The following is a 24,363-nucleotide window of genomic DNA, read 5'->3' as shown; positions in this document are numbered from 1 at the left end:
GCTGGGGCTGGAGATACAACTTCAGGAATTGCCAACCTCTAAATAGTGCAGAAAGGAAAGAGGATGGAGGGAGGAGAAAAGAGGACTCAGCTCTGGGACACTCTAAAGGCCAGTTAGAGCAGGGCTGTCCCCAAAAGGAGGACATCTGTGTCAGTGCTTCTGAGAAAGCTAATAAGGTGAGGACAGATGCCTCGTGATGCCCATGGATTCATCTCTCTGGATGTCCTTGGTGGCCCTCGACAGGGGCAATTTGGTGGAGACTTAGAGACAAAAGTCTGGAGTTACTTAAGGGGACTGTGCAGTGAGGAAGAAGAGTTTGGTATAAAGGGGACCCGTGGAGTGGAGAGGAAGGGAGAGTGACATACCGTCGAGGAAGGAATTTCTTTACTTTTGATTTTAGATGAGAAATAGTTCTGTAACATGTTTGTATGCTGTTGGAGGTGATCTTCATAATCATCAAACACGTAGTGATTACCTCCAATGGGCTAAGGGACTTCTCACACTTGATAGGATTATCTTTCAGACACCTATACATATTTTGTGAAATATTTGGATTATAAAATGTAATGGAGTTCAGTCTGGGCAGGCAGCCAGCCCTGGAATCACATTCTGGTCATTCAGCTTCTAACCAGGTGATTTTGAGCAAGTTACCTGACTTCTCTGAGCCAGTTTCCTAATCTACAAAATGATACTTATCTTAGGTTTTATTTTTTTTTTTTAATTTTTTTTTAATGTTTATTTTTGAGAGAGAGAGACAGAGCATGAGCAGGGGAGGGGCAGAGAGAGAGGGAGACATAGAATCTGAAGCAGGCTCCAGGCTCTGAGCGGTCAGCACAGAGCCTGACGCGGGGCTTGAACTCAAACGGTGAGATCATGACCTTGAGCCGAAGTCGGACGCCCAACCGAATGAGCCACCCAGGTGCCCCAGGTTTTTAATTATATGTATATGTACACACACACACACACACACACACACACACACACACACACACGGAGAGGGAGGGAGCGGGGAGGGAGAGTAGTCTTCAGAGATTTTCTTCTGATGTGATTGTATATCATTGGAAAAGTCAACTGAACTTGCTACATAAAATACGGTCCATTGGCCAGCAGGGTTAACACCAGCTGTCAGCTTGTTAGAAATGCAGACTATTAGGCCCACGTGAAATCTGTGGGATTAGAACAGATGTGTTTTTAACAAAAACCCCAGATGATTTGTATGCACAGTAAAGCTTGAAAGGCAGTGATCTAGAAAATGAGTATCTTGCCTGCCCTGTTTTTCAGGTATTCCCAGAAGAAGGTAACCATTTCCACATCCTGCCATGCTTGTGATCTGAAAGTATTTTTTATACCTAGCCTTAGTGTTTGTAAATGTTTTTGTATATACACTGTGATGTGTTGTTATAGCATATTCTTTCCGTGTGCCCTTGGCAGTGTCCAGAATGAAAGCTCTCCATATGTGATGACCTTTTCTTTCTTAATTATTGAACTATAGATAATTAGGAAAGTGGATAAGCAAACCGCATTACTGGATGCAGATGATCCTGTATCACAACTCCATAAATGTGCATTTTACCTTAAGGATACAGAAAGAATGTACTTGTGCCTTTCTCAAGAAAGAATAATCCAGTTTCAGGTATGTTTTTAAATTACTGATAAAAAAAAAAAAAGTGTCAGCTATTCGGTTAGCAGCATACAGAAACCTAAAACTCTTGTTTAATGTTAATTGTACCCAAAGACACAAAGCCGTTTTCAGGTATTTTTCTCAAGTCTGAAAGTTCTTAACCTACTTGATCCTGAGACATGGCAGTCATCCCACCTCAAGGAAGAACTCAAATCCATAAACATGTTCTTGGAGAGACAGTTAATATCGATTTCTGGGAATCAAAAAAGGTTCTCAGATCATCCAAAAGTAGATTTTGGGTGTTCATTGAGTCCTCTGAAACTGTGTGAAGATGTTGTATATAGATGCACACACATTTCTGGGGAGGGTTCATAATTATCAGATTTACGTCGAGGTCTTCCTAGATAGTAATGAGGAAATGTTTCGAAAGCTGATTTTTAACTGCGTTTACTAGAAGTCTTTCACGAAGACGTCTATGACATGGGCAGATGATTTAATGGGATGGTTAACACTTCGTGTGAAACGCACTTGTAAACACCTGAAGACCCTGTTTCAGAGAGATGGCCACATACAGCCGTCCTCCTCAGCCCAGAACTGCTGGACTGGCCTGGGTGTTTGAAGGTAGGGGTGGGGGGTTGCCAGTTCACATCTTGGTTTCCTCCTGCTGGGAGTACCTAGGTTTAACTGCTCTCGACGCTTGAAGGGCTCTTATTCTCTTAGGGACCCATAAAGAGTTTTAAGTAGCTATTTACATCACGAATACTATCTTTTATTAAAGAAATTATGCAGGTACTGGTGTGCTCTTAAATGGGTATTCTGAAAGGTATTATTTTTAATATGTCCCTGAAATATTTCATGGTATAAAAAACTACTGGATGTGAGGTTGTCATATTGATGCTCTGTGTTTAGTTAGGGATTGGCAGAGCGCCATGTTTGGAAAGTTCAGAAATTTGTAGTAAATTGTCTGCCTGTTAACTCCAGTCTATGAATGTTACCTTGTTAAAATTGTCTTTATACTGCAGTGTATGTAAACTTCCATTTCTAAACATTTCTTTCTTCATCAGGCCACTCCATGCCCAAAAGAACCAAATAAAGAGATGATAAATGATGGAGCTTCCTGGACAATCATTAGTACGGATAAGGCAGAGTATACATTTTACGAGGGGATGGGCCCTGTCCTTGCCCCAGTCACCCCTGTGCCTGTCGTAGAAAGTCTTCAGGTGAGACCCCTTACAAGTTGACTTTTAGCTCTTTGCAGTTGCTTTCTCTGCTCTGACTTAGCATGATTTTATTCACAATTAATCATAAGATTTGGAGATTTTAATACATTGTTTGTTGATTAAAAAAAATAAAAGCATACTTTTTATATAAGAAAATTTAAGTTTAACTATATTATCTTGAGATGTTTTTTAGCTCATTTTGTCCTTATAATCATATTATTTAAAAGAAGAGTTTTATTTTTCCATTTTTTTCACAAATCATAGTCAAATGAAAAACTAATATGTGTACTTTAATGGAAAATGAAAAGTTTTCTCAACATTGTTCTGATTTTCTGTGAATTTCAGTTGAATGGCGGTGGGGACGTAGCAATGCTTGAACTTACAGGACAGAATTTCACTCCAAATTTACGAGTGTGGTTTGGGGATGTAGAAGCTGAAACTATGTACAGGTACTTAATGAAACTTTTTACGTCATCCAGAGTTTTTGATGGGGTTGGGTACATGAGATTCTTTCCTAATACTGATCGTAATGTATCGAGCAACCTTGTTTTAAGTTCCAGTTCTAAAATTTACCTTCCTTTTAAGTGCTTTATATTTCCTCCTCAGATGTGGAGAGAGTATGCTCTGTGTTGTCCCAGACATTTCTGCATTCCGGGAGGGCTGGCGATGGGTCCGGCAGCCAGTCCAGGTTCCAGTAACTTTGGTCCGTAATGATGGAATCATTTATTCCACCAGCCTTACCTTTACCTACACACCGGAACCAGGGCCACGGCCACACTGCAGTGCGGCAGGAGCAATCCTTCGAGCCAGTTCAAGCCAAGTGCCCCCTAATGAATCAAACACAAACAGCGAGGGAAGTTACACAAATGTCAGCACAAATTCTACCAGTGTCACATCATCTGCAGCAACAGTGGTGTCCTAACTACCGGCTTCTTGCTGGGACTTAAACTGACTTGAGTGCGGCAAAATGTTGACAAAAAAAAAAAAAAAAGAAAGAAAGAAAAAAAAATGAACAATCTTTTGTGGTTTCTTGGGAAAACTTTTCATACCAGGTGATACTGTTCAGAAACCCCATTACCTACAAGTGCTGATCTGAAGTGCAGAAGCCGCAGTAAAGCAAACAAACAAAACGTCGAAATGTACAAACTATTGGGAATCGATTGTTTTCGGCTGTTACTCTTGTTTGGTTGGTTTTTGTTTGGTTTTGTTTAAATGGGCAAGAAATAGAGATGTGGCTGGAATAAAAGTTAATCAAACTAGAAGACACAAATCTAACATAGTTTTTACGGACCAAGGAACTTGTATAAGCTTTAGCAAAAGGTACATTTTCACCATACCTTTTTTTATATCACAGTATATAGTACACCTTTGTTACCAAATAGGTCCCTCTCCTCCCCACCCCGTCTGAGCTTTTGCTCTACAGTACATTCAAGTTCCAAGCCTGACCATGCTTGTTTAACCTAATTACCATATTCTTCCAGGTTTTTTTTGTTTGGTTTAAGGCTGGAACTGATCTTTTTATTTTATTTTATTTTTTTAAAGCTGATGTCTTATGACTTTTCACGAGTCAAAATTGTTCTGATTTCAGCAAGTCAAATCTTGTAAAGGCCCGCCTATTTTTTTTTTTTTTTTTAAGATTATATGAAGTCTGTGCAAAAGCTTTAAAAAAAATGCCTCTGCCTTGCCTGCAGTACATGCAATGTATGTTAACTTAGTCTCTATTCTCAGACACTGTTGGTAGTTCTTTCCTTGTTTTCCTTTTTTTGTTGTTGTTGTTCTAAATGTATTTATAGTGGTATTCCAAGAGGTTCTAAAATTTCCGTGGAATTAAATGTGGCCATTTAGTCATTAATGAATTCATGGTGCAGAACATGTTGGTATTTGAAGTGTTCTCTCCCCTTTGCCCATGTGTAAATGTATCTACATGTTCCAGATTCGTTCAGGTCCCCCGCCCCACTCCTAATCTTGTACATAACTTGTATTATGTGTAAGTTAAACATTTTATTTTGAACTTGGAATGTTCCCAGTGATCTCCTTCAGCAGGGTGTTTTCCGCCTTGTTAGCATAGGACAAAAAAAAAAAAAAAATATCATGAGAAGTATTTGCTACCAGCTGGTAGATGGTGCCCTTATTGTATAATGAGAAAATCTCAGCAAAAGCATGTGTTTGTTTACTTATTTTTTTTTATTTTATTATTATTATTATTTTTTTGGTAGCCTAGGTCAAAACATCATTGTAACCTTGAAACAAGATGCTTTTATTAGATGACCAACTCAAATAGCTTGGAAGACAGTACTTTAGAACAGATAGTTGTGAGATTGTAAAACTGCAAATGCAATTAATCTTTTCATCTCTCTCCTGACTTCTCTGTCTTCTCTTCCCCAGTGCTGAGTGTCTCCACAGATGTCTCCTACTCAGAAGACATTTCTTTTCCATTCAGTTAAGATTTCGTTGCATTCGGGTTGTGTGTTGGCCCTTCCATGCTATAGGCTCACCGGTTTTTCCTTGCTTCCATTCCTGCACTCTGGTCAGGCCTTTGTTCAGTTTCTTAGAAATTGCAGCTGACTCACTGGGCTACATTTAGTACAGGAACCATGTGTGTGATGTTCTGGACACAGTCTAGTACTACAATCATTCTTTCTAGAGTTCAAAACTACCTCTAGAGTGTGGTAAGCTTTTACTGTCCCATAAAACAGGAGCCACAAGTACCTTATGAATGCAAAACTAACTTCCCACAGTGTTGCCATACAGAACATTGTCTTTCTGGTGTCATGGGCTGTTTTGAAAACGTCTTCATCGGTAGACTTTGTAAACATTAGTAGCTTTCCCCCTCTCCCCAGCTTTGTTATCTTCGTCAACTCATTCTTTTGCTCAGACTGTGTCATTGTAAATACAATTCCTAACTTCTCTAAATCACCTTTTCCTCAGTTTTCAAGGAGGAAGTCACTTGTAAAACACATTACTGGTTAAATCAGAGTTATTGTGGTTTTATCGTACTGCAAGCCTTTTTAATTACTCACAGGCTGCATTATTCTATATGTATAGCCTTCTCTTCAGATCTGCTCCAGTCACTAGCTTCTCTTGTAAGCTGACCCTGCCTCACACTTCAAATCTGATCCAGTGATCAAGGGCAGAATTGTGGCCTTACCTTTCTTTGTTTTAACTGTTTACTAGCTCTTTCTTGCAAACTTGCTTATTTCTGAGTAGTATTTATTCTTCTCTGTTGAGTCATGGAAGTAATCTTTACACTGCTTTTGGTTCGGAGCGTGGAAATATATTTTCAGTGCCGCTTTACTTCCAATGGGCCACAAGTTTCCTCCACTTCCCAGGTTTGGTGTTTAGTTACATACAAAACTATGTTAAATTAACCGATAACAGATGAGATACTTTTGAAGAACAGACTATTCCTTACGTAGCTTTGCAGCTCAAATTAATTCTTCAAGTTTATGGCTTTGTTAAAATGAACTTTGCTTTTTTACTATTTAATTATACCTTATTTTGGCTGTTTGTTTCTTTTAATAAGATAATTTTGAAATACTAGACTGTAAAGCCTTTTCCTGTTTGTTTTTTGTTTGTTTGAAAAGTCCAAGAATGTACTTCTACAGACATTTCCCTTGCTATTTTATGCCATTCTGCATACCACAAACTAAAGACTGAAATGATTTCTGTTGTAGCTTATTTTTTTTATCAGTAGTTCTTTTGTCAGCTGCTTTAAAAAAAAATCTTTATGGATTTGTAAATCATTTTCAGTGTATAATTTATAGGAGCCTTGTCCTCTGGTTATAGTAGAATACAGCCCCTCCTCCGATGGCATTATTAGAGATGCTAGATGCTCTTCTTAGAATGGTGACCACTTCAGTTAGAAAACATTCGAGTTTTGGGTTGTTTCTGGTTTTTTAAAATTCTGTTTTAGAAGGGTATCTTGTGCTCTCGTGAGCTACGCAATTTCTAAAAATATGCTAGAAGCTGAGTCCATGATCCAGTCTGTTTTTTAGTTCCATCGAATTGATCACATAGATTGGGAAGGCAAGTTAAAGGCTTTAAATGCAGAATGCCCTTTTGATTTTGAATGATTTCAGAATCGAACACTAGTATAATATTTAACCTGCTGCTGACTTTTCTTCAGCTGTGGCAACTAAAGGCATCCTCATATATGTGTTAGTGAAATATTTATCCCTCTTCTGCACAGACTTATTTGCGATCATAACTGGTTAGTTTTCGTTTTTGTTTTTGTTTTTAATGAAACTGGTACCATCTGTGCCCTCACAGAATATTCCCCATGCAGTTTTTGAGAACTAAACTCGTCCTGTTTAACCAGATAATCCACAGGGTGGGGGAGGGGGTTCCTTTTTTAAACAAAATGCTATTCAATTATTAACCAAGTTACTTACTTTTGATTTCAAAAGCAGCTGTGTTTTCTAATGAGTGCTGAACAAATGTGTGTTCGGTACTTCTGATTTTGTTTTCAAGCACTGTAATGTGGGCTGGATGATTAGAAACAATAATATATTAGGGTTTCTATTTAACCCTTTCAGGACTGAACTGTATCTCCTATTAATTTTTCCCTGTGTCGTGATAAATGTTTGCCGGCATTCAGTACTGTGTTGGTCCAGACGTAGGTTTATATGCTCATTTTTAGCTTATTTCTTGTACCTTGCAGCATGCTGTACGCATTCAGTCCTTAAGGGGTTTATTTTACAAACTGTGCGCCTGTAAGGTTTATTAGCAATAAGATAGAAAATTGAGCAAGTTTATACCATAATTTTGTAGAAAAAAGAATCTGCTCAGTTCCATATTTCGCCCATGAGAAACCTGCAATACGGGCAGTTTCAAGGAATAAATAAAAAAGGAAACGCAAACCATTGTAAAGTCTTCTGTTGGCTGTGCCTGATGCACGTCTTTGCGTCTTGGCTCTCTGAATAGTTCATGAAGTAGAATTAAATTACGTATCACAGTTTGCGTATTAAAAATCTTACCTTGCTGTCTATATCACGTCAAAGCGATAGCTATGCTCATTTCCTATTCAGTATTTGTAACTGTGTAATGCTTTCCAGAGAGATAGTTTTGGGGGTTTTCTCCATGTACATAATAAATAAGGAAAGGGGCTTTGTCACCCACGGGGCAGATCTCCCAATCCAGGAGCATTTCAAGCTAATCTCAACAAGATTAACGAGTATTATTTAACAGCAGCTTGCTTTTCCAATATAAAGTTGGTATTTGGTTTGATGCACAAAAGAACATACAATGATGGTTTGTGCTTTTTAGTGGGGCCTCCTGATATGGAGAGAAAAGATTCTGTGTTTAGTACTGAAACAGAGTTAAAGGGGACGTTACATATTTTTTAAATCCTAGCAAGTTTGTTTTTTATCTGACTTCTCCCCCCTTCCAAGAAAAACATGTTATCAGAATTTTTCTAAAGACATCTTGCTCTAAAAATAGTGATTGTTAAATAAGAGACAATTTAAGTCGGAAGCTTTTAAGGCTCGAGATTGATAGTGATTACTTGATTTAGAGTTCAGAAGAGAATAATAAATGTGTATTCCTTGCCATAAACAGTATGTGAGCCCTTTCCAAGCAATCTTACCAAAGATCCATTAAGTGTATCTTACTCTTTTTGTCACGGCACCTCCAGATGATTGCCATTTACGGGGATGGAAAGGGCAGGCGACATCAGGTTCTAGCAGTAAGTGGTCACAGAAGGGAGTCTTTCCCTTTAAAAAAAAAAAAAAAATCTAGAATGTTAGACTAAAAAGAAATCCTTAAAAAAAGTTCAGTGCTAGGAAATCATGAAGGAGACCGATGTAGCTGATGTATATAAAGAGGTTATTCACCTTGACCTAAGGGTTAGAGCCTAAAGCATAAGGTCAAGTGATGGCCCTGTAAGTCACAGGCCCAGTCAGAACCTGTAAGAATGTACTTTATACATGTAGTTTTTTGTGTTCAGGATAAACTTGCTTGAGTGCCTGGCACAAAGCTGTTACTCTCACACATGTGGAGTTCATTGAAAAGGCGGATAAATACTCTCGACTACAGAGAGGGAGAGGGTTTAAACTACAAGAAACATCCATACCAAACACAAATAGGTTATAACTATTGGAACTTACAGAATGGTTTGCTTTGAGGAAGTGCACTTTAAACTGTGCTGTTCTATGAAAAAATGTCTCAAGGTAAGTATGAAGCTTGGGTGTGTGTCAAGTTCATTCTGGCATTATGACTGTAGTCCCTGCTTTTCATTTCCTTACATTCTGCCCACCTCACTTTAGTACAGACACGTAGGTCAGTCATTTCTGGCACCTTTACCTGGTTGATAATTTCTGCTGGGGCTGGACAAGTAGGGTTATTGGTATGTATTTAAATCCCACACTGTCGACCTAGAAGCACCCACCTTCGTCACGAAAAGGAGGAAATAGCGTGACTGGGTGGTCTCCACGGTGGCCTCTTCGGTGACTTGACAGGGGTTCCTTTTACCTAGAACTGGCTTCTCCTTGCACGCCTCCTCTCTGTTCTTCTCACCGCACAGCACAGAGTAATGATGACTAAGTTCTTTTTTGTTGTTGTTGTTTTTTATATATAAAATTTATTGTCAAGTTGGTTTCCATACAACACCCAGTGCTCATCCCAACAGGTGCCCATCACCCACCCACGCTCTCCCTCCCATCCATCAACCCTCAGTTTGTTCTCCGTTTTTAAGAGTCTCTTAGGGTTTGGCTCCCTCCCTTTCTAACCTTTTTTTCCCCCTTCCCCTCCCCCATGGTCTTCTGTTAAGTTTCTCAGGATCCACATAAGAGTGAAAACATGGTATCTGTTTTTCTCTTTATGACTTATTTCACTTAGCATAATACCCTACAGTTCCATCCACGTTGCTACAAAAGGCCATATTTCATTCTTTCTCATTGCCAAGTACTATCCCATTGTGTATATAAACCACAGTTTCTTTATCCATTCATCAGCTGATGGACATTTAGGCTCTTTCCATAATTTGGCTATTGTTCTTCATGTGGCATTCAGATGGTTAGACGATACAACAAAAGTTTTGGGGAAAAATAATTGTGACTTGGCGGACAGTGATGATTATTTTAATCACCAAATGTCCTAGAGATTTCACAAGCTGAGAATTTGCTGGTAGATTCCAAAGGTGCAAATGGTGTGATTGGGGGGAAGAACTTCAGCTGAAGAATAATGGTATATGCGGCTATTTGCTTGGAAACATGAATACCCATCCTTATTTCTGGGTAATGCCGGAAGTTAGAATTTGTTAGGACATAAGTGGGAATTTTTAAATGGCCAGGAACATTCTAGGCTCTGAGCTCAGTCAGGGTGTGGCTATTTCTGAAAATTTCCACTAAGGGCTTGTCTTAGTGTGCTCCAACTGCCATAAGAAAATACCATGGACTGAGTGGTTTCAACAACAGAAATGAACTTAATCACAGTCCTGGAAGCTGGAAGTCAGATCAGGGCACCAGCCAGCCTGGTCAGGTTCAGGTGAGAACTCTTCCTGACTTGCAGACAGCCACCCTCGCTGTGGTCTCACATGGCCCAGAGAAAGAGAGAGAACAAGAGAAAGAGAGCTGGGTCTTTTCAAAGGCCACAGTCCTATCTGACTTGGGCCCCACCCTCAGGACCTCATTTAACCTTAATGAACCCCCTGAAGGTGCCATCTCCAGATGGAGTCACCCTGGGACTTAAGATTTCAACGTGACTGGAGTAGGGGCACAATTCAGTCCATAGCAAAGCTCATCCTAAAAACCTTCCAGGCTGTAGTGTAAATGACCTGCGGATGTCCACCTATGTGATGGTATTTGGGTTTACATCGTTGTAAGTCCCGGTTGGGGTTTCTCAATAGTTAGCGAAGATGATGAATGGACTGGACTGAGGGACAAGAGGTGAGGCAAGATTGTGGGAGAAGTCACTCTGGCCACTTCTAAGTTGTTCGATGGGCACTGTCTAATCCTCACCACAACCCTATGAGCTCATGCCTGTTTTAGAGATGAAGAGACAGGCCCGGATGTGCCCAAAGTCATGTGAAATTTAGCAGAGCTGCCATTTAGATGCGGCCTCAGGGGCCCAGGATTCTGCTTCTGAGTGCCACACTAGAATTCCCAAGTCACAGTCACCAAAGGATCTGAGGGACACCGGTTACTAGGGAGTGCTTCTGTGACACGTTCTGTCTTAAGGAACTTTATGGGGCATAAGCCCTTCCATTTCAATCCTCACATTTTCCAGTTGAGAAAAACAGCCCTAGAGAAGGTGAAAAGTCCAAATGTAGTTCTAGGTTGAAAATGCTTTATGAACTCCAAAGTGCTATTCCGTTGCTAGGTATTAATTATTGTCACTATTTATTATTGCTGTTATTATCATGTTAATATCTCCTGGCTAGTCCCCCTAGCCAAGCCTTCCATGTAAATGATGCGCTACATTTCATAATCCTGGAGGGAATGATCCTGTAAACTTCAAAACATTTTCCATGTTCCAGATGAAGATAATGAGTCTTCTTCATAGGTTTAGGGCCAATTGTAGCTTCAGGAGTTTCTGGACCTTCTATGTGAGCGTTAGGAAGACCAGGGCTCAGAGACCAGGGTGTGAAATAATGACCTGAGTGGCGCTCAAATCGTAAACCCCATTCTGCCATGGATTTATCTGGGTGGTGGATTCTGCAGCTCTCCACTCTTCCTCTGTCCCATTTGTAGGTGGGGGAAATAACATAGTTATTAGGAAGCCACTAAGGAAAAGCCCTTAGCTGTGGTCCTGGCTCTGTTTAACCTCAAAACCCAGATACGTGCTTTGGTGTCCTCAGTCGGGTTCAGGAGCCCATTTAGCTTGGTCTTTCTGGGTCAGTGTGACTTTAGTCCTCAAGCCTGGTTTTTGCTTATTCATTCAAGAAAACAGTGATGTGACTGTTTTGCATATAATACCACAAAGATTTAGAAATGTACACCTTCACTGTGATCGTCATTATTGGAGTTAAAATAGGTTTTAAAGTCAGGAAGCAAGGCTGGTTACTAGGGAAAGGGGATTTGGCAAGAAAAGCGGAAGCCCACAGGATTGAAGGGAAGCCAGAATCATGTTTAGGACTAGAACCCTATGGATTAAGGAGCCTCCTTCGGAAGAGCGGTCTGCTCAGGGAGCGCCTACCCTTGTGCATTCCCTCTCTTATCCCTAAGTCACCTGCTCCAGATTCGGTTTTGCGGATAACAGCAACTGGTCATGGGAGCCTAGCCCGCTACCACTCCCTGCATTTACAGGAAGTGTCGGTTAAAAGGAACCTCTCGGGGCTTTTTGGTTCCTGTGCTGAGGCCTGAATTGACAACCAATAGGGAAAGAGATCATTACCCACAAAGGAAATTGAGGTTGCTACGATGGGGAACAGACGCTAGGCAAGTCACTCTAGGGGGCTACAAACCATAAATTCTGGAATAAAACGTATTAAGTGTATTCTATGTGCCAAGGCGTTTACATGCAAACATTTCTTATTCCTCAAATTCCTATGAGCCCATTTAATAGGCAGTTTTGAGAAGGATGCTCAGATCATGAGCCACATTATGAAAAGCCCTCCCATCTCTGGCCTTTTAGCCTTCTTGACAAAAGCGCCTTCCATGAGATGGGCTCTTGGGAGCTGTGTGCTTGTTTTTACCCCCATGGTAGCTGATAGGACCACTGAAAAAGCTTCCTGTCAAGTTGCGCAGGAAGGAAATAGGAGATCACGTGGGCCTTGTTTTCACATAGGAACTGACCTGCGACGTGAACTGGTTTGCAGGGAGAACGAAACAGACACCCCCATTAAAATGAGAGCACTCCCATTTCTAACCCCTTACTGATGCTCAACTAGATTCCTGCCCTTGGGTTCCTAGAAGCAACCCATTATCCTTACCATTTCCCTTCAGTGCCAGAGTTAATTTGAATAGGATTTTATTACTTGTAACTGGCGTCCTAACAGGTAAGTGTTGCTGTTGTTACCTTAATTGCACCGATGAAGAAATTAAGAAAAAGGAAGGCAATTTTCATTTCCAGGACTCCACAGTGTAAAGTGGCAAAGCCATGGTTCAAACCCAGGCCCACTGGATTTGTATTAGTTGGGGGAGTTAAGGGCTTGGAGGCAGTACGAACATCAAGGAGAGCGTCGAGAAGGTAGCATTTCGTTAGTGCTTCAGAGAATGAGGACATTGAGGATTTCAACGGGTAAAAACACGCTGGGGTTTGGACTAATGGAAGAAGGCAAGGAGCTGGGAGGGTCTGGGTATTTCCTGGGTCTGGTATGTCTGGGTCAAGGGCAGGTCCTTCAGTGTAATGGGACCACAGGGTACTTACTGGACCACTGGGAATTGGTTAGTACGTGATATTGTATAAATATAATTGTATAAATATAACAGGTTCCCAGGGTCAGATGGGTAGAATCTCCCAACTATGTCTGTTAGGGGAAAAACAGATCTCTGTGCCTCATGTCTCCCCTTGTGGGGTGGAGTGACCTTCCATGAGTAAGTTGTTAGTATCCTTGGCCTCTGTCCCTTACTCAGCTTTAATAATTGTGCTGAATTAGTTAAGTTTGCTCTATATAGCCGGGCACCGCAGATATGGCAACAAATAAAGCTCCGCTTCCATAGAGCTTTCCTTCTCTATGTGGAAGAAAGGCTAGTGGAGAGAGGCTAGATGTATATATAAAAATCTATTCACACACACATATTTGCCTAATAAGGACTCATACTGAAAATGTCACTCATTTATTGCTCAGAGGTCATGGAAACTGACCATCAGAAGAGCCCAGCAGCGTCCAGGGGTATGTACGGGTGAGAATCACTGTTGTATCCTAGAGGTACTGAGTTCCGTGCACTGTAAAGATCTGTGGTCTTCGATGAGTACTTGACTTTGGACCGCAGCGGGGTGCTGTGCATGCACCACAGTCATGGGAAGCCGCCTGAGGAACCTGTGCTTCTCCCGCCGGTCTTAGGGTTTGTCTCGGCCACGTTGAGGTGGCCCCCGGGGTGCTGTTGGTTGGGCAGGGGGAGGTGCAGGGGGACTGCAGGGGAATGGGGAGAGAGGGGTGTGAGAAGCCCGTCAGGAAGCAGCCTGGGACCCTGACTTTGCAGACAGAGCGCCCCTCCTTAGGGAAGAGCCGACCCAGCTGGAGGCAGGGATGGAGGCCGAGACTGAGGGGGGCTTGAGGCCTGTGAGGACCCCGATGCGGCTCTGCACCCGGGCCCAGGACGCTGTCTAGGGACCCCACTTTGAGTAGCAAGGGCCTTATCCCCAGACAGAAATGGGAGTGACTGACGGAAAGACTCAAGTGCCTCTTTACTCCGTAACAGTGGTTGTTTAACATCATCGTTTCTCAACTCATTATGAACTCGTAATGGTTTGAGAATAAGCCTTACTGGCGTCTCTTCTTAAGTAAGCTTCACACCCAACGTGGGGCTTGAGCTCAACCCCAAGATCAGGAGTCACACACTCTACCAACTGAGCCGGCCACGGGCCCCAAGCCTTGCTGATTTTTACGCAGAATTAAAATCTCTCTTTACACTTGAGAAGTTGTTCTGTACCAAAAGGCAGATGCTTGTTACAGGGCTGCCAGTGGGGCCTGTCTAAAAATGGAAATGTTCTCACGCAGGCATGGTCAGGATGCACAGAAGACTTCATCACCTAACCCTGTGTCAGAAGCCTTGAAACGCCCAAGATGAAACCGCTGTACCCAGAAGTTAGAGGAAATTGGAACAACCCTGAGTTTAAACAAACAAACAAAAAAATCCGTTCGGGGGGCACCTGGGTGGCTCAGTCGGCTAAGCGGCCGACTTTTGCTTTCCGCTCAGGTCACGGCTTCATGACTTCGTGAGTTCCAGCCCCGCGTCGGGCTCTGTGCTGACAGTGCGGAGCCTGCTTGAGATTCTTTCTCTCCCTCTCGCTCTGCCCCTTCCCCGCTCTTGCTCTCTCTTTCAATATAAATACATAAACTTAAAAAAAAAAAAAAATCTTTGGTTTGAAAAAAGGCCAACACCCTTCACTTCTAAGCTCCTTGACTCGTGAGAGCAGTTCTGCGAGTTGAGGCCGACTACGTTACGACAAAAACCTACCTGAGCGGCATCCTCACCCAAAGTGGCCAAGCGGCTCCGCGCGGGAACTTGACGGCCTGGCTCTCAGAAGGCCGCGTTTTCTTCCCACTGTGATTGCAGATCCCAGCGAAACCGACAATGCGCAAGTTCCCGGTAGGGAAGGGAATTGGAGGCGCAAGCCGAGCAGGGAGAAGCCAATAGGAGAGGTCCAGAAGGCGGCCCAAAGGCAGACCCACGCACACCCAGCCAGGGTGGGCCACCACTGTCCCCACAGCCCTGCTCCGAATGCGTTACGAGACCAGGAGTCTCTGGAAGGTGATGGGTGACGTTTGCTGTCACGTGACCCAAGCGCTGGCTAAGCGTGTGAGGGGCGGAGCTTCGGGCCCGGGCTGGAGGGTGGCTCCCCGGCCAAAGCGGAGAACGGAGAACGGCCGCACGGCAGGCGGGAGCCCCGCGTGCCCTGGAGCTCTCTGCTTTTCGATGCCCTCCTTTCTAAGCCTTGTCACCGAAGGGGAGCTGTTGCAAAAGACTGAGGCATCCGAAACCCTTTGTCTTCTGAGCTCTTGAAGAACGTTTGCAAACCCACCTCTTTTGAGCTGGATGGAAGGTGCCTCCTTACGGTGTGGCCTTAAGGTATTGCGCAACTTTTTACTCACTTCCTTGACACGGCTGACGATGGCTCTGGTTTCAGAAACCCTCTTTCACTTGGCTTCCGGGACTCAAGCTTTCCAGCAGCTCTCTGTCAGTCTGCACCACTAATTCCTCCTCGGCTCCGCCCCCCCCCCCCCCCCCCTCGGCCTTCAAACCTGGGGCAGCGCCAGCACGAAGTCCTGTCCCCTCCTCTTCCCCAGCTACATGCCCGGCTATGGTGATATCTCCCCATCTCACATCTATGTGGACATGACTTCCCAATTCCTGTGTCCTGCCCAGACTTCTTGCCTGCACTCCAGAGTTGTAGATGTAACTGCTTCCTTGGCATCTGAAGGCTTAACTCGTGATTTCCTCCCTGCCCCAATCCCAAACCTCTCCCCCGCTTCCCCAGCCCGTCTTGTCCTTTCAGTAAATGGTGCCTCCATTCTTCCAACCGCTGAGGGAAAAACCTGGAAGTCCATCTTGATGCGTTTCTTTCTCTCCCATCCCACATTCAGTCCATCAGTAAAGCCAGTCAACAGCTCCTTCCAAATGTATCCCAACTCTGACCACTTCTCATCACCTCCTACCACTACCTCTGTGAGCCAAGCCGCCATTGGCTGTCAAGCGGGTTGTTACAGTCACGTTCTGACTGCTCCTCCTGCTTCCTCCCCGGCCCTCTTAGAGTGAGTCTTTGAAAAATGTGTCCCTTTGCTGCCTAAAGCCGCCCATTGACTTCCCATCTTGCTCAGAGCAAAACCCAAAGCCCTCCCCATGACCCTCACCAGCCTTGCCACCTCTTGGTCCTGGGTCCTCTGTGTTCCAGGCACACTGACTTCCTCATCATTCATTCCTAGATTTCACCAAATGGGCCCTCACCTCAGGGCCTTTGCATTGGCCGTTCCCATGTCTGGAACAGTATCTGGTATTTTTGCCATAAATATCTTTGCCATAGACGTACGCAAGTTCCCCGTAGGGGAGAGAATTGGAGGCTCAAGCTGAGCAGAGAGCAGCCAAGTAGGAGAGGTCCAGAAAGCGGCCCTTATGTCTTTGCTGCACAATTAATTGGCTGTAAAGCAATTTTGCCATAAATTTCCAAAAAAAAATTAATAAGTGGCTGACAGTTTGGTTCGACAGTTTGGTTTCATTTCCCCATTGACTTAGTACTCCCGTTTAAAAAAAAATTAAATTTATTTATTTATTTTGATTGAGAGAGGGAGAGAGAGAGAGAGAGAGTAGGGGAGGAGCAGAAAGAGAGAGAGAGAGGATCCCAAGCAGGCACTGGGCTGGTAGCACAGAGCCTGACACAGGGCTTGAACTCACAAACAGTGAGATCATGACCTGAGTCAAAAACCGAGAGTCAGATGTTTAACTGACTGAGCCACCCAGGCGCCCTGACTCCCATTTTTATATTATATAAATCTTAGCACTCATAATGGTCTATACAGTGGCACAGAGTTTTGAACCCGCATTTCCCATAAATCTTTGGGACATACGACAGTACACCAAGAACAAAACAGTGTAGAGAGTTTTCACAATGCCATACAAAACCAGTTACAAACATGCATCCTAGTATTTGAACTGGTATCTCTCTTAATGAAGGAAGGAACTTTAATGGGGAAAAGAAAGTGCAATACTGAATGAGATGAATCAACAAACAAAAAGCAACGTGCGATGAACAAAAGGCTTCGAAGACAAGTGCTTAGGCAGAACCCACAGCATAAAATCTGATTTTCGTGTGGTATTGCCATGAACCCGCACACATTTTAAATGTACTCCCGTCTTTTGTATTTTGCAATGAAGTTTTTTGCCTTGTTCACTTTTCACGTTTCATTTTGGTTTTTTTTAATGAATGTCCCTCTCTGATTTTTCATGATTTTATCTCTTCTGTCAAAACTGCCTTACGGCCATTAGCTCTGTGGCAAAAACGCTTGCGGCAAAGACGCCTAGCAGTGAAGCTACCGCAAACCTTCCTTCTGGAACACTCTTCCTCTGTTGTCCCCAGGATCTCCACCTTCACTGTCTGCAGGTTACTTATGCAAATTGTGCTTCTATTCCCACCGCCCCTCAGTACCTCTGACCTGTTTTGTATTCACAGTGCTTGTCATCACCTGGCACTTTGTGGATTAATTTCCTTGTCAGCTGGTTCATTTCTGCCCTCCAGCCAGCATGAGAATTCCTTGAGACCGGGAGCTGTGTTTTGTTCCTTGCTGTGCTCCCCAGGCCCTAGCACAGTGCCTGGCCCATAGTAGGTGCTCAATAAATATTTGCTGAATGGATGATGAAGTGTTTCTTCGTCACACCGTTGGGATGGTGCGTCCGATCTACCTTGAAAACCCAGACTTACGCTTTAATTCCGAAGCTTGATAAAGAATGACTTACTCTGGACTGCTGCAGTGACAGAGTATCTAGATGTGACAGGACATGCTCAAGACCAGAGACAAGAATATAAACAGTGGGAGTGAAGAGATTCTGGGCAGTCGAGAACACGGGATGGTAAAAGACGGATATAGTGTTTTTGTGTGGGTTTTTTGTTGTTGTTGTTTGTTTGCTTTTTCAGTGAAGAGTTCCTTATTCGGTAAAAAGAAGTGGGCAAGACTTAAGAGCTTTGGTGCTTTGGTGGAATTTTCTCCAGTGTGATTTCTTTGAAAGTTCCTTCCCCTCCATTGTCTCTTGTTCTCTCTTTCCAGAATTCCTACCAGTCAGACAGATCCAGTCAGATGACCCTCCCAACCCCACCACCCCCATTCGTTCTTTAATTTTCTTATCCTTTATCTTTTTTTATTCCTTTGTCTTTTTGTTTCATTTTTCAGAGAGACTTCCTTTACTTTTTCTTTTAGCTCTCCTCTATGTTCTTACTTAACTCTTTGCTTTTTTCCCATTTTCAAAAGCTCTTTCTTGTTTTTTCATAACATCCTTTTCGTAGTGCATTTGATGGGTACAATATATTTTTTTTAATCTCTCTGAAGTATTTATTATAAGGTCAATTTTAAAAGAGCTCCTGACTCCAGAAGTCTCGGTTGAGCCCAAGAAATTGCATTTCTAAGAAGTCTCTGGGTGATGCTGATAGGATCCAGGGACCCCATATTTGGAACCAAAGGTCAAGAGGTATCGGCCACATCTGTCTTTCCGTTGTAATTTTTCCTCAATCTCCATTTGGTACCAAAGAAAGGAAGGGTTAGGGAGGGAGTGACCTGGAACGCATCTAAGAAGCTTAGAGGCCAAGACATAAAACCTTCCTTTCTTCCAAAAGTGGGCTTTGATGAACTCGAACCTGTAGCTGAAAGCACGAACACGGATTCAGGAGACCTGCACTGTCAGTCCCAGTCTGTCGCTCATACATCGGCTGACCCCAGGAAGTTCCCCTAAACTCTGTGGCCTCTGTCCCCTCCGCTGTAGAGCGGGGGGTTGCAATAGGTGGTCTTGAAGGTGCTTCTGGCTGGAAGACTCCATGGCCTGACTATCACCAGAAGCTGGAAATGCTGCCACCGGGCATCAGACGTCAGCACTCTTTGCTGAACACTCCTGCGCCATAAACTGCCCCAAGCGCTTTTCCTGCCCGGTCTTCTGTTTAAAGCGCGCGACAACTCTGGGCAGAGGACTTACGATTCCCATTTCATAGATGAGGACGCTGAATGTCCGAGAGCAGGTGGTCAATTATGTCAGAGCTGGGGAAGGAAGCACGGTGAGGACAGGAGCACAGGCTTGCGCTCAGACTCAGGCTCCGTGTCCTTTTTTAGCTTACAGCCTTGAACACCTCACTTGATTTCTTTGAGCCTCAGTTTCCTCGTCTCTAAAATGAGGATAACGAGAGCTGCCTCCCTGAGGCTCTTGATACACGTGAAATTGCAGCTGACTATGCAAAGTGGTTGGCATAAAGGAGGCATTCGGGTGATGCCACATTTGATTTGGGTCACGTAGAAACAGCCACGCTTTTAGGTGGAAGGCAGGCCGCTTGGAAGAAAAAAGACAGACCTACATTATGTTTGAAGCCGACTGGATTTTCCTCCCACTGAGATTTATCAGCTGGTGGGGGCGCGGGGGAGGGAGTTACCTGTGTCGGAACAGCCTTGTGAATTCTCTGGGAGGAAGGGCCAATGCTCCCTGTTCTCAGCCTCCCAGAAACCACGTCTGTCATCCTGAATTCGGCTGCACGCGATTCAGAGGCGCAGAGAATAGAGACGCGGATCTGGGAGGAAATTCGGCAGACCTCTCCGTCTCTGCTGTGGAAACAGACCTTCTGTTAGGATTTTGAATTCCTGTAAACACGGAGGCACTTCGGCCCACAGATGGTTCTTAGTGTTTATTTATTTATTTTTTTAAGTTTATTATTTTTGGGAGAGAGAGCGCGCGCGCCCGAGTGGAGAGGAGCAGAGAGAGAGGAGACAGAGAATCCCAAGCAGGCTCCGCGCTGGCAGCACAGAGCCCGTAGTGGGGCTCGAACCCATAATCATGAGATCATCACCTGAGCGGAAGTCAGGAGTCAGACAACCCACTGAGCCACCCAGGTGACCCCAGCAAGGCGCTTTTTAAAGGGAAAGAAGGAGTCCTGGAGGGAAAGGATCCAGGGGAACGTCGTGACCACTGCACAGCAGTGACGGGCTGAGTTAGCGCCGCGGTGTAGCCAGGAGGTCAAGGACGTGGGAATCACAGAGCCTCTGAGCCAACAATGGGAGCAGCAGGTGGAGACCGTATGGGGCTCCGCGGTGAGAGCTTCCTCACCTGCAGGGTAGGAGGCTGCCTTCCCCGGAGAGCAGGTAAGTCCCCAGCAAAGCCATTTTTCCAACCAATCCATTGGCTCTTACAACTCCGGCCGTTCGAAGGTCCCCTCGTCAGTGTGAGATAAGCGGCTGTTTGAGGGTCACACAGGTGTGCAGGACCTCACAGACGCGGACCGGCTTAGGGCCCCGGCATCCGGCTGTTCCCACGCCGGGCAAGGACAAAGCAGAAGCAAATAGTTAAACAAACCAAAAAAAGTTGCAAGAGCAAATGTTGACGTTAAACAGAAGACTCCTTTGAAGCGACAGGAGGACACGTGTAGTCCAACAGGCCGGGCTGTTTGAGTTCCTGTGTCGGCGGGGGAGGCCGAGGGGACTGGCGCTATGGACTGTTCACTTACTTTTTGAGACAAGGCGATTACAGGTGGATTGTAGAAGGGCATCTCCGCGGGTCTGTCTGGGCCCGCCCGGCTGTGATCCGGGGGACGGCTGGCTAAGGCGCGCACAGCCGAGGACCCATCTGCCTGTGGACTCGCCAGCCAGGCCCTGTGACAGAAAGAGAAACTGTCACATCTGAGCCGGGAGCCCGGCGCAAGAAGAAGCAGGCCCTGGGGGAATGAGATTCCGTCCAGGGCCCTGCTCGGGCTCCTTCCTCTCTAAAAGCCCATTTATATACATGTCCTGACTCTGGGAGGACAGGGGCCTGGGGTCAGGGGACGGGGCAGGTAGACCAAACCTGAACTGGCATGAGGCCGGGGCAGAGAAGAAGACTGGTGAGAGCTGGGGCCCGGGGCCTCTGGGCATGGCCACCCAGAGGTGGACAGAGAGATGGGCCACCTCTCTTCTTGAAGCAGCTCCTGCCTTACAAGGTGAAGGAATGACCCCCTAATCCCACGCCCGAGGAAATGAAAGCAGAGCTCTGTGCAAAGACCTGTGGGGGTTTAGAGCAGTTGCGTTTATGTCCCCACACTGGAAACAACCCGGATGCCCATCATCTGGCGAAAGAATAAACAAAGTGGTCTGTCCATAGGTAGTAGGTTGAATGGTGCCCCTCCCCCCACCCCCAACTTACATCCACACGCTAATCCTTGGAACCTTGTGAATGAGACCTTTTGTTGGAGAAAGGGTCCTTGCAGATGTAATTAAATAAGGGTCTCGAGTTGAGATCATCCTGGGTGATCCGAATTGGGTCCCCAAATCAAAGACACTTGAAAGTGACACACAGAGGGAGGAGACGGCCGTGTGGGGACGGGGCAGAGATTGGAGTGATGCAGGTTCCAGCCCTGGAAGGCCGAGAGCCACCAGAAGCCAGAGGAGGTAAGACACTGAACCTCCCTGGGTGCCTGGGTGGCTCAGTCGGTTAAGCATCAGACTTGGGCTCAGGTCATGATCTCACAGTTTGTGAGTTCGAGCCCCACATCTGGCTGGCTGCTGTCAGCATGGAGCCTGCTTCGGATTTCTCCGACCCCCTCCCTTCATGCCCCTCCCCCGCTTATTCTCTCTCTTTCTCTCAAAAATAAATAAACACTGAAAAACAAAACAAAACTGAATCTCCCAGAGGCCTCCAGAATTGTGAAAGAATAAATTCTTGTAAAAAACTTTATAAGAAATAAACAGATCATACTAATCAGATCATACTAACCAATCATACTGATTACTTAGGAACAAACTACTGATAACATAAAATAATTGGATTGATCTCAAATGCCCCTTGCTAAGTGAGGGAAGCCATTCACAAAAGGCTACAGACTCTGATTCCATCGTATGACCTAGAAAAGACAAAACTTTGGGGACAGACATCAAAGCAGTGGCTGTTGGGGACTGAGGGGGTCCAGAGAACGTAGGGGGGTAAAGGAAATACTCCACATCTTGATTGTGGTCACAGATAACCTTATTTTTAAAAAATTTTTTTAATGTTTTATTTATTTTTGAAACAGAGACAGAGCATGAGCAGGGGAGGGGCAGAGAGAGAGGGAGACACAGAATTCAAAGCAGGCTCCAGGCTCTGAGCTGTCAGCACAGAGCCCGACGCGGGACTCGAACTCACAAACTGCGAGATCGTGACCTGAGACGAAGTCAGATGCTTAACTGACTGAGCCACCCAGGCACCCCCCCCCCCGCTTTTTTTTTTTTAATTTTTTAAAATGTCTTACTTATTTTTGAGACAGAGACAGAGCATGAGCAGGGGAACACATCTCTTCATCCAACCCATAGAACTATGCACATAAAAAGATTGAATCTCACTGAATGTAAATGTTACCTCAGTACATCTAATTTTTTAAAAAGTGAAGGAATGCTACAATACCGTTCTCAAAATCGTGGTTTATTTTAATTTTATTTCTAAATGATTATTTATTTTGAGAGAGAGAGACAGAGAGACAGAGAGCACACGCATGCCCTCGTGAGCCGGGGAGGGCCAGAGGGAGAGAGAGAATCCCAAGCAGGCTCCGCAATGTCGGTGCAGAACCCGACGCGGGGTTCCATCTCATGAACCACGAGATCATGACCTGAGCCGAAATCGAGAGTCGGACGCTTAACCGACCGAGTCATCCAGGCGCCCCTCAAAACTGTGGTGTATTTAGAGTGTTTGCACGGATCAAATCAACGCTTTTGTCACACCCAGCATAAAAACAATGATAGCATACAGCTTTTTGTGGAGTCACGTTGGAAGTCTAAATCTGTGGCAATGAGACTTGGGGTGAATGGCCTTGTGACCCCCCTGCTCTGTCACAGGACCTTGCTGGAGGGCTGCTAGGGGGGCTGTGGGTCACGTCCACGGACTCCCATGGGATGCTATCTCCCTTGGAAACACTGGGCTCCAGGTCAAACATTAGGGGCCTCATCTGGAACGTACCCCAACCACTAGGATGTGAGGCAGACGCATTTGGCCTTCGATGCCCTTCCCTCCCGGAATTTTGGAGGCCGACTGGCTTGTCTTAGACTGATTCTTTAGGCTCAGATTTCTTCTCATGGGTACTTTATGCCTCAGTTTCGCCCTGGGACTCTAGACCTGGCTTGTATGTGGTCTTTGCTTATGTGTGATATTGTGATTTATAATAAGAAATATATATCTGGTCTTTGTCCTCATTTCCGTGAAACTTGAATTTAACTGGACATTTGTGTGTGTGTGTATGTGTGTATTTTAAGTTTACTTATCTATTTATTTAGAGAGAGAACCAGCAGGGGAGGGGCAGAGAGAGGGAGGGGACAGAAGAGACAAAGCAGGCTCTGGGCTGACATCAAACCCCATACGGGGCTCAAACCCACAAACCGTGAGATCATGACCTGAGCCAAAGTCCAAAGCTTGACAGACTCAGCCACCCAAGGGCCCTCTTCTCATTTCTGGCGCTGAGTTCCTAAAACCCTTGGAATTTCCTATGATAGGAGAAGTAAATGTTTCTTTTGTTCTGTTAATGAGATGACTTTCCGAAGGCACTTAAGGCCGGGGGCTGGTTACTAGTGGAGCCAACTGTGTGATTGTGAACCTTCAGGTGTGAGCCAACCCCACCCCCCCTGCCAGTCCCCCTGTCTGGACCCCCAGGGAGGGAAGAGGGCCTGGAGGTGCAGTTCAATCACCAATGGCCCATGATTTAATCAGTCGTGCCTATGTCACAAAAACTCCATAAAAACCCCCAAGGAGGGGTTCAAAGAGTTTCCAGGTTGGTGAATACAAGGAGATCTGGGGAGAGTGGTGCAATCAGAGAGCGGGAGAGAGAGAGAGAAAGAGAGAGGGTGGGGGCAGATATGGAAGCTCCAAGCCCTTTCCCCATACCTTACCCTTTGTACCCATTTGGCTGTTCCCGAGTTATATCCTTGTATATGATAAGCTGGTGAGCTAGTAATTAAATGATTCTCTGAGTTCTGTGGGCTGCTCTAGGAAATTAATCAACCCCAAGTCGGAGTTCTTGGAACCCCCAACCTATAGCTGGTCGGCGGGTCAAAGGTGATGAGGGATAGAAGCAGAAACATGTTCCCCTTTAGCCCAGAAGGCTGACCTATATAAACCTGCACGGTTCTGATTAGGATCAAATATGTGCCGGGTGCTATGTTCTTGAAGGGCCTCATGACTGCCTGTCTAGGTCACCGATAGCTGATATTGAACTGAATGATAAGCGCCAGAGAAATCTTGAGAAAAG

At 44.8% G+C, this 24,363-nt stretch overlaps 1 protein-coding gene across 5 annotated transcripts in view; it reads left to right on the top strand.

Moving 5' to 3' along the window:
• RBPJ (recombination signal binding protein for immunoglobulin kappa J region) overlaps window positions 1–7,700 on the top strand; it is a 103,288-nt gene extending 95,588 nt beyond the window's left edge. For 4 of the 5 annotated variants that reach the window (XM_042936755.1, XM_042936750.1, XM_042936751.1 and 1 more), the window contains 4 exons: window positions 1,493–1,633; window positions 2,686–2,841; window positions 3,187–3,290; window positions 3,448–7,700. In XM_042936755.1, coding sequence (XP_042792689.1) covers window positions 1,493–1,633; window positions 2,686–2,841; window positions 3,187–3,290; window positions 3,448–3,763 — 717 coding nt within the window. In that variant the 3' untranslated portion in view covers window positions 3,764–7,700. The remainder of the gene's footprint in view (window positions 1–1,492; window positions 1,634–2,685; window positions 2,842–3,186; window positions 3,291–3,447) is intronic. The other variant, XM_042936754.1, reaches the window with a different exon arrangement.
• The last annotated feature ends 16,663 nt before the right edge of the window (window positions 7,701–24,363 follow it).

Source organism: Panthera leo, chromosome B1, assembly GCF_018350215.1.
Source record: "Panthera leo isolate Ple1 chromosome B1, P.leo_Ple1_pat1.1, whole genome shotgun sequence".
NCBI classification, from domain to species: Eukaryota; Metazoa; Chordata; class Mammalia; order Carnivora; family Felidae; genus Panthera; species Panthera leo.
Note: the sequence above shows the minus strand (reverse complement) of the source record. Positions and strands in the feature narration are given on the sequence as shown.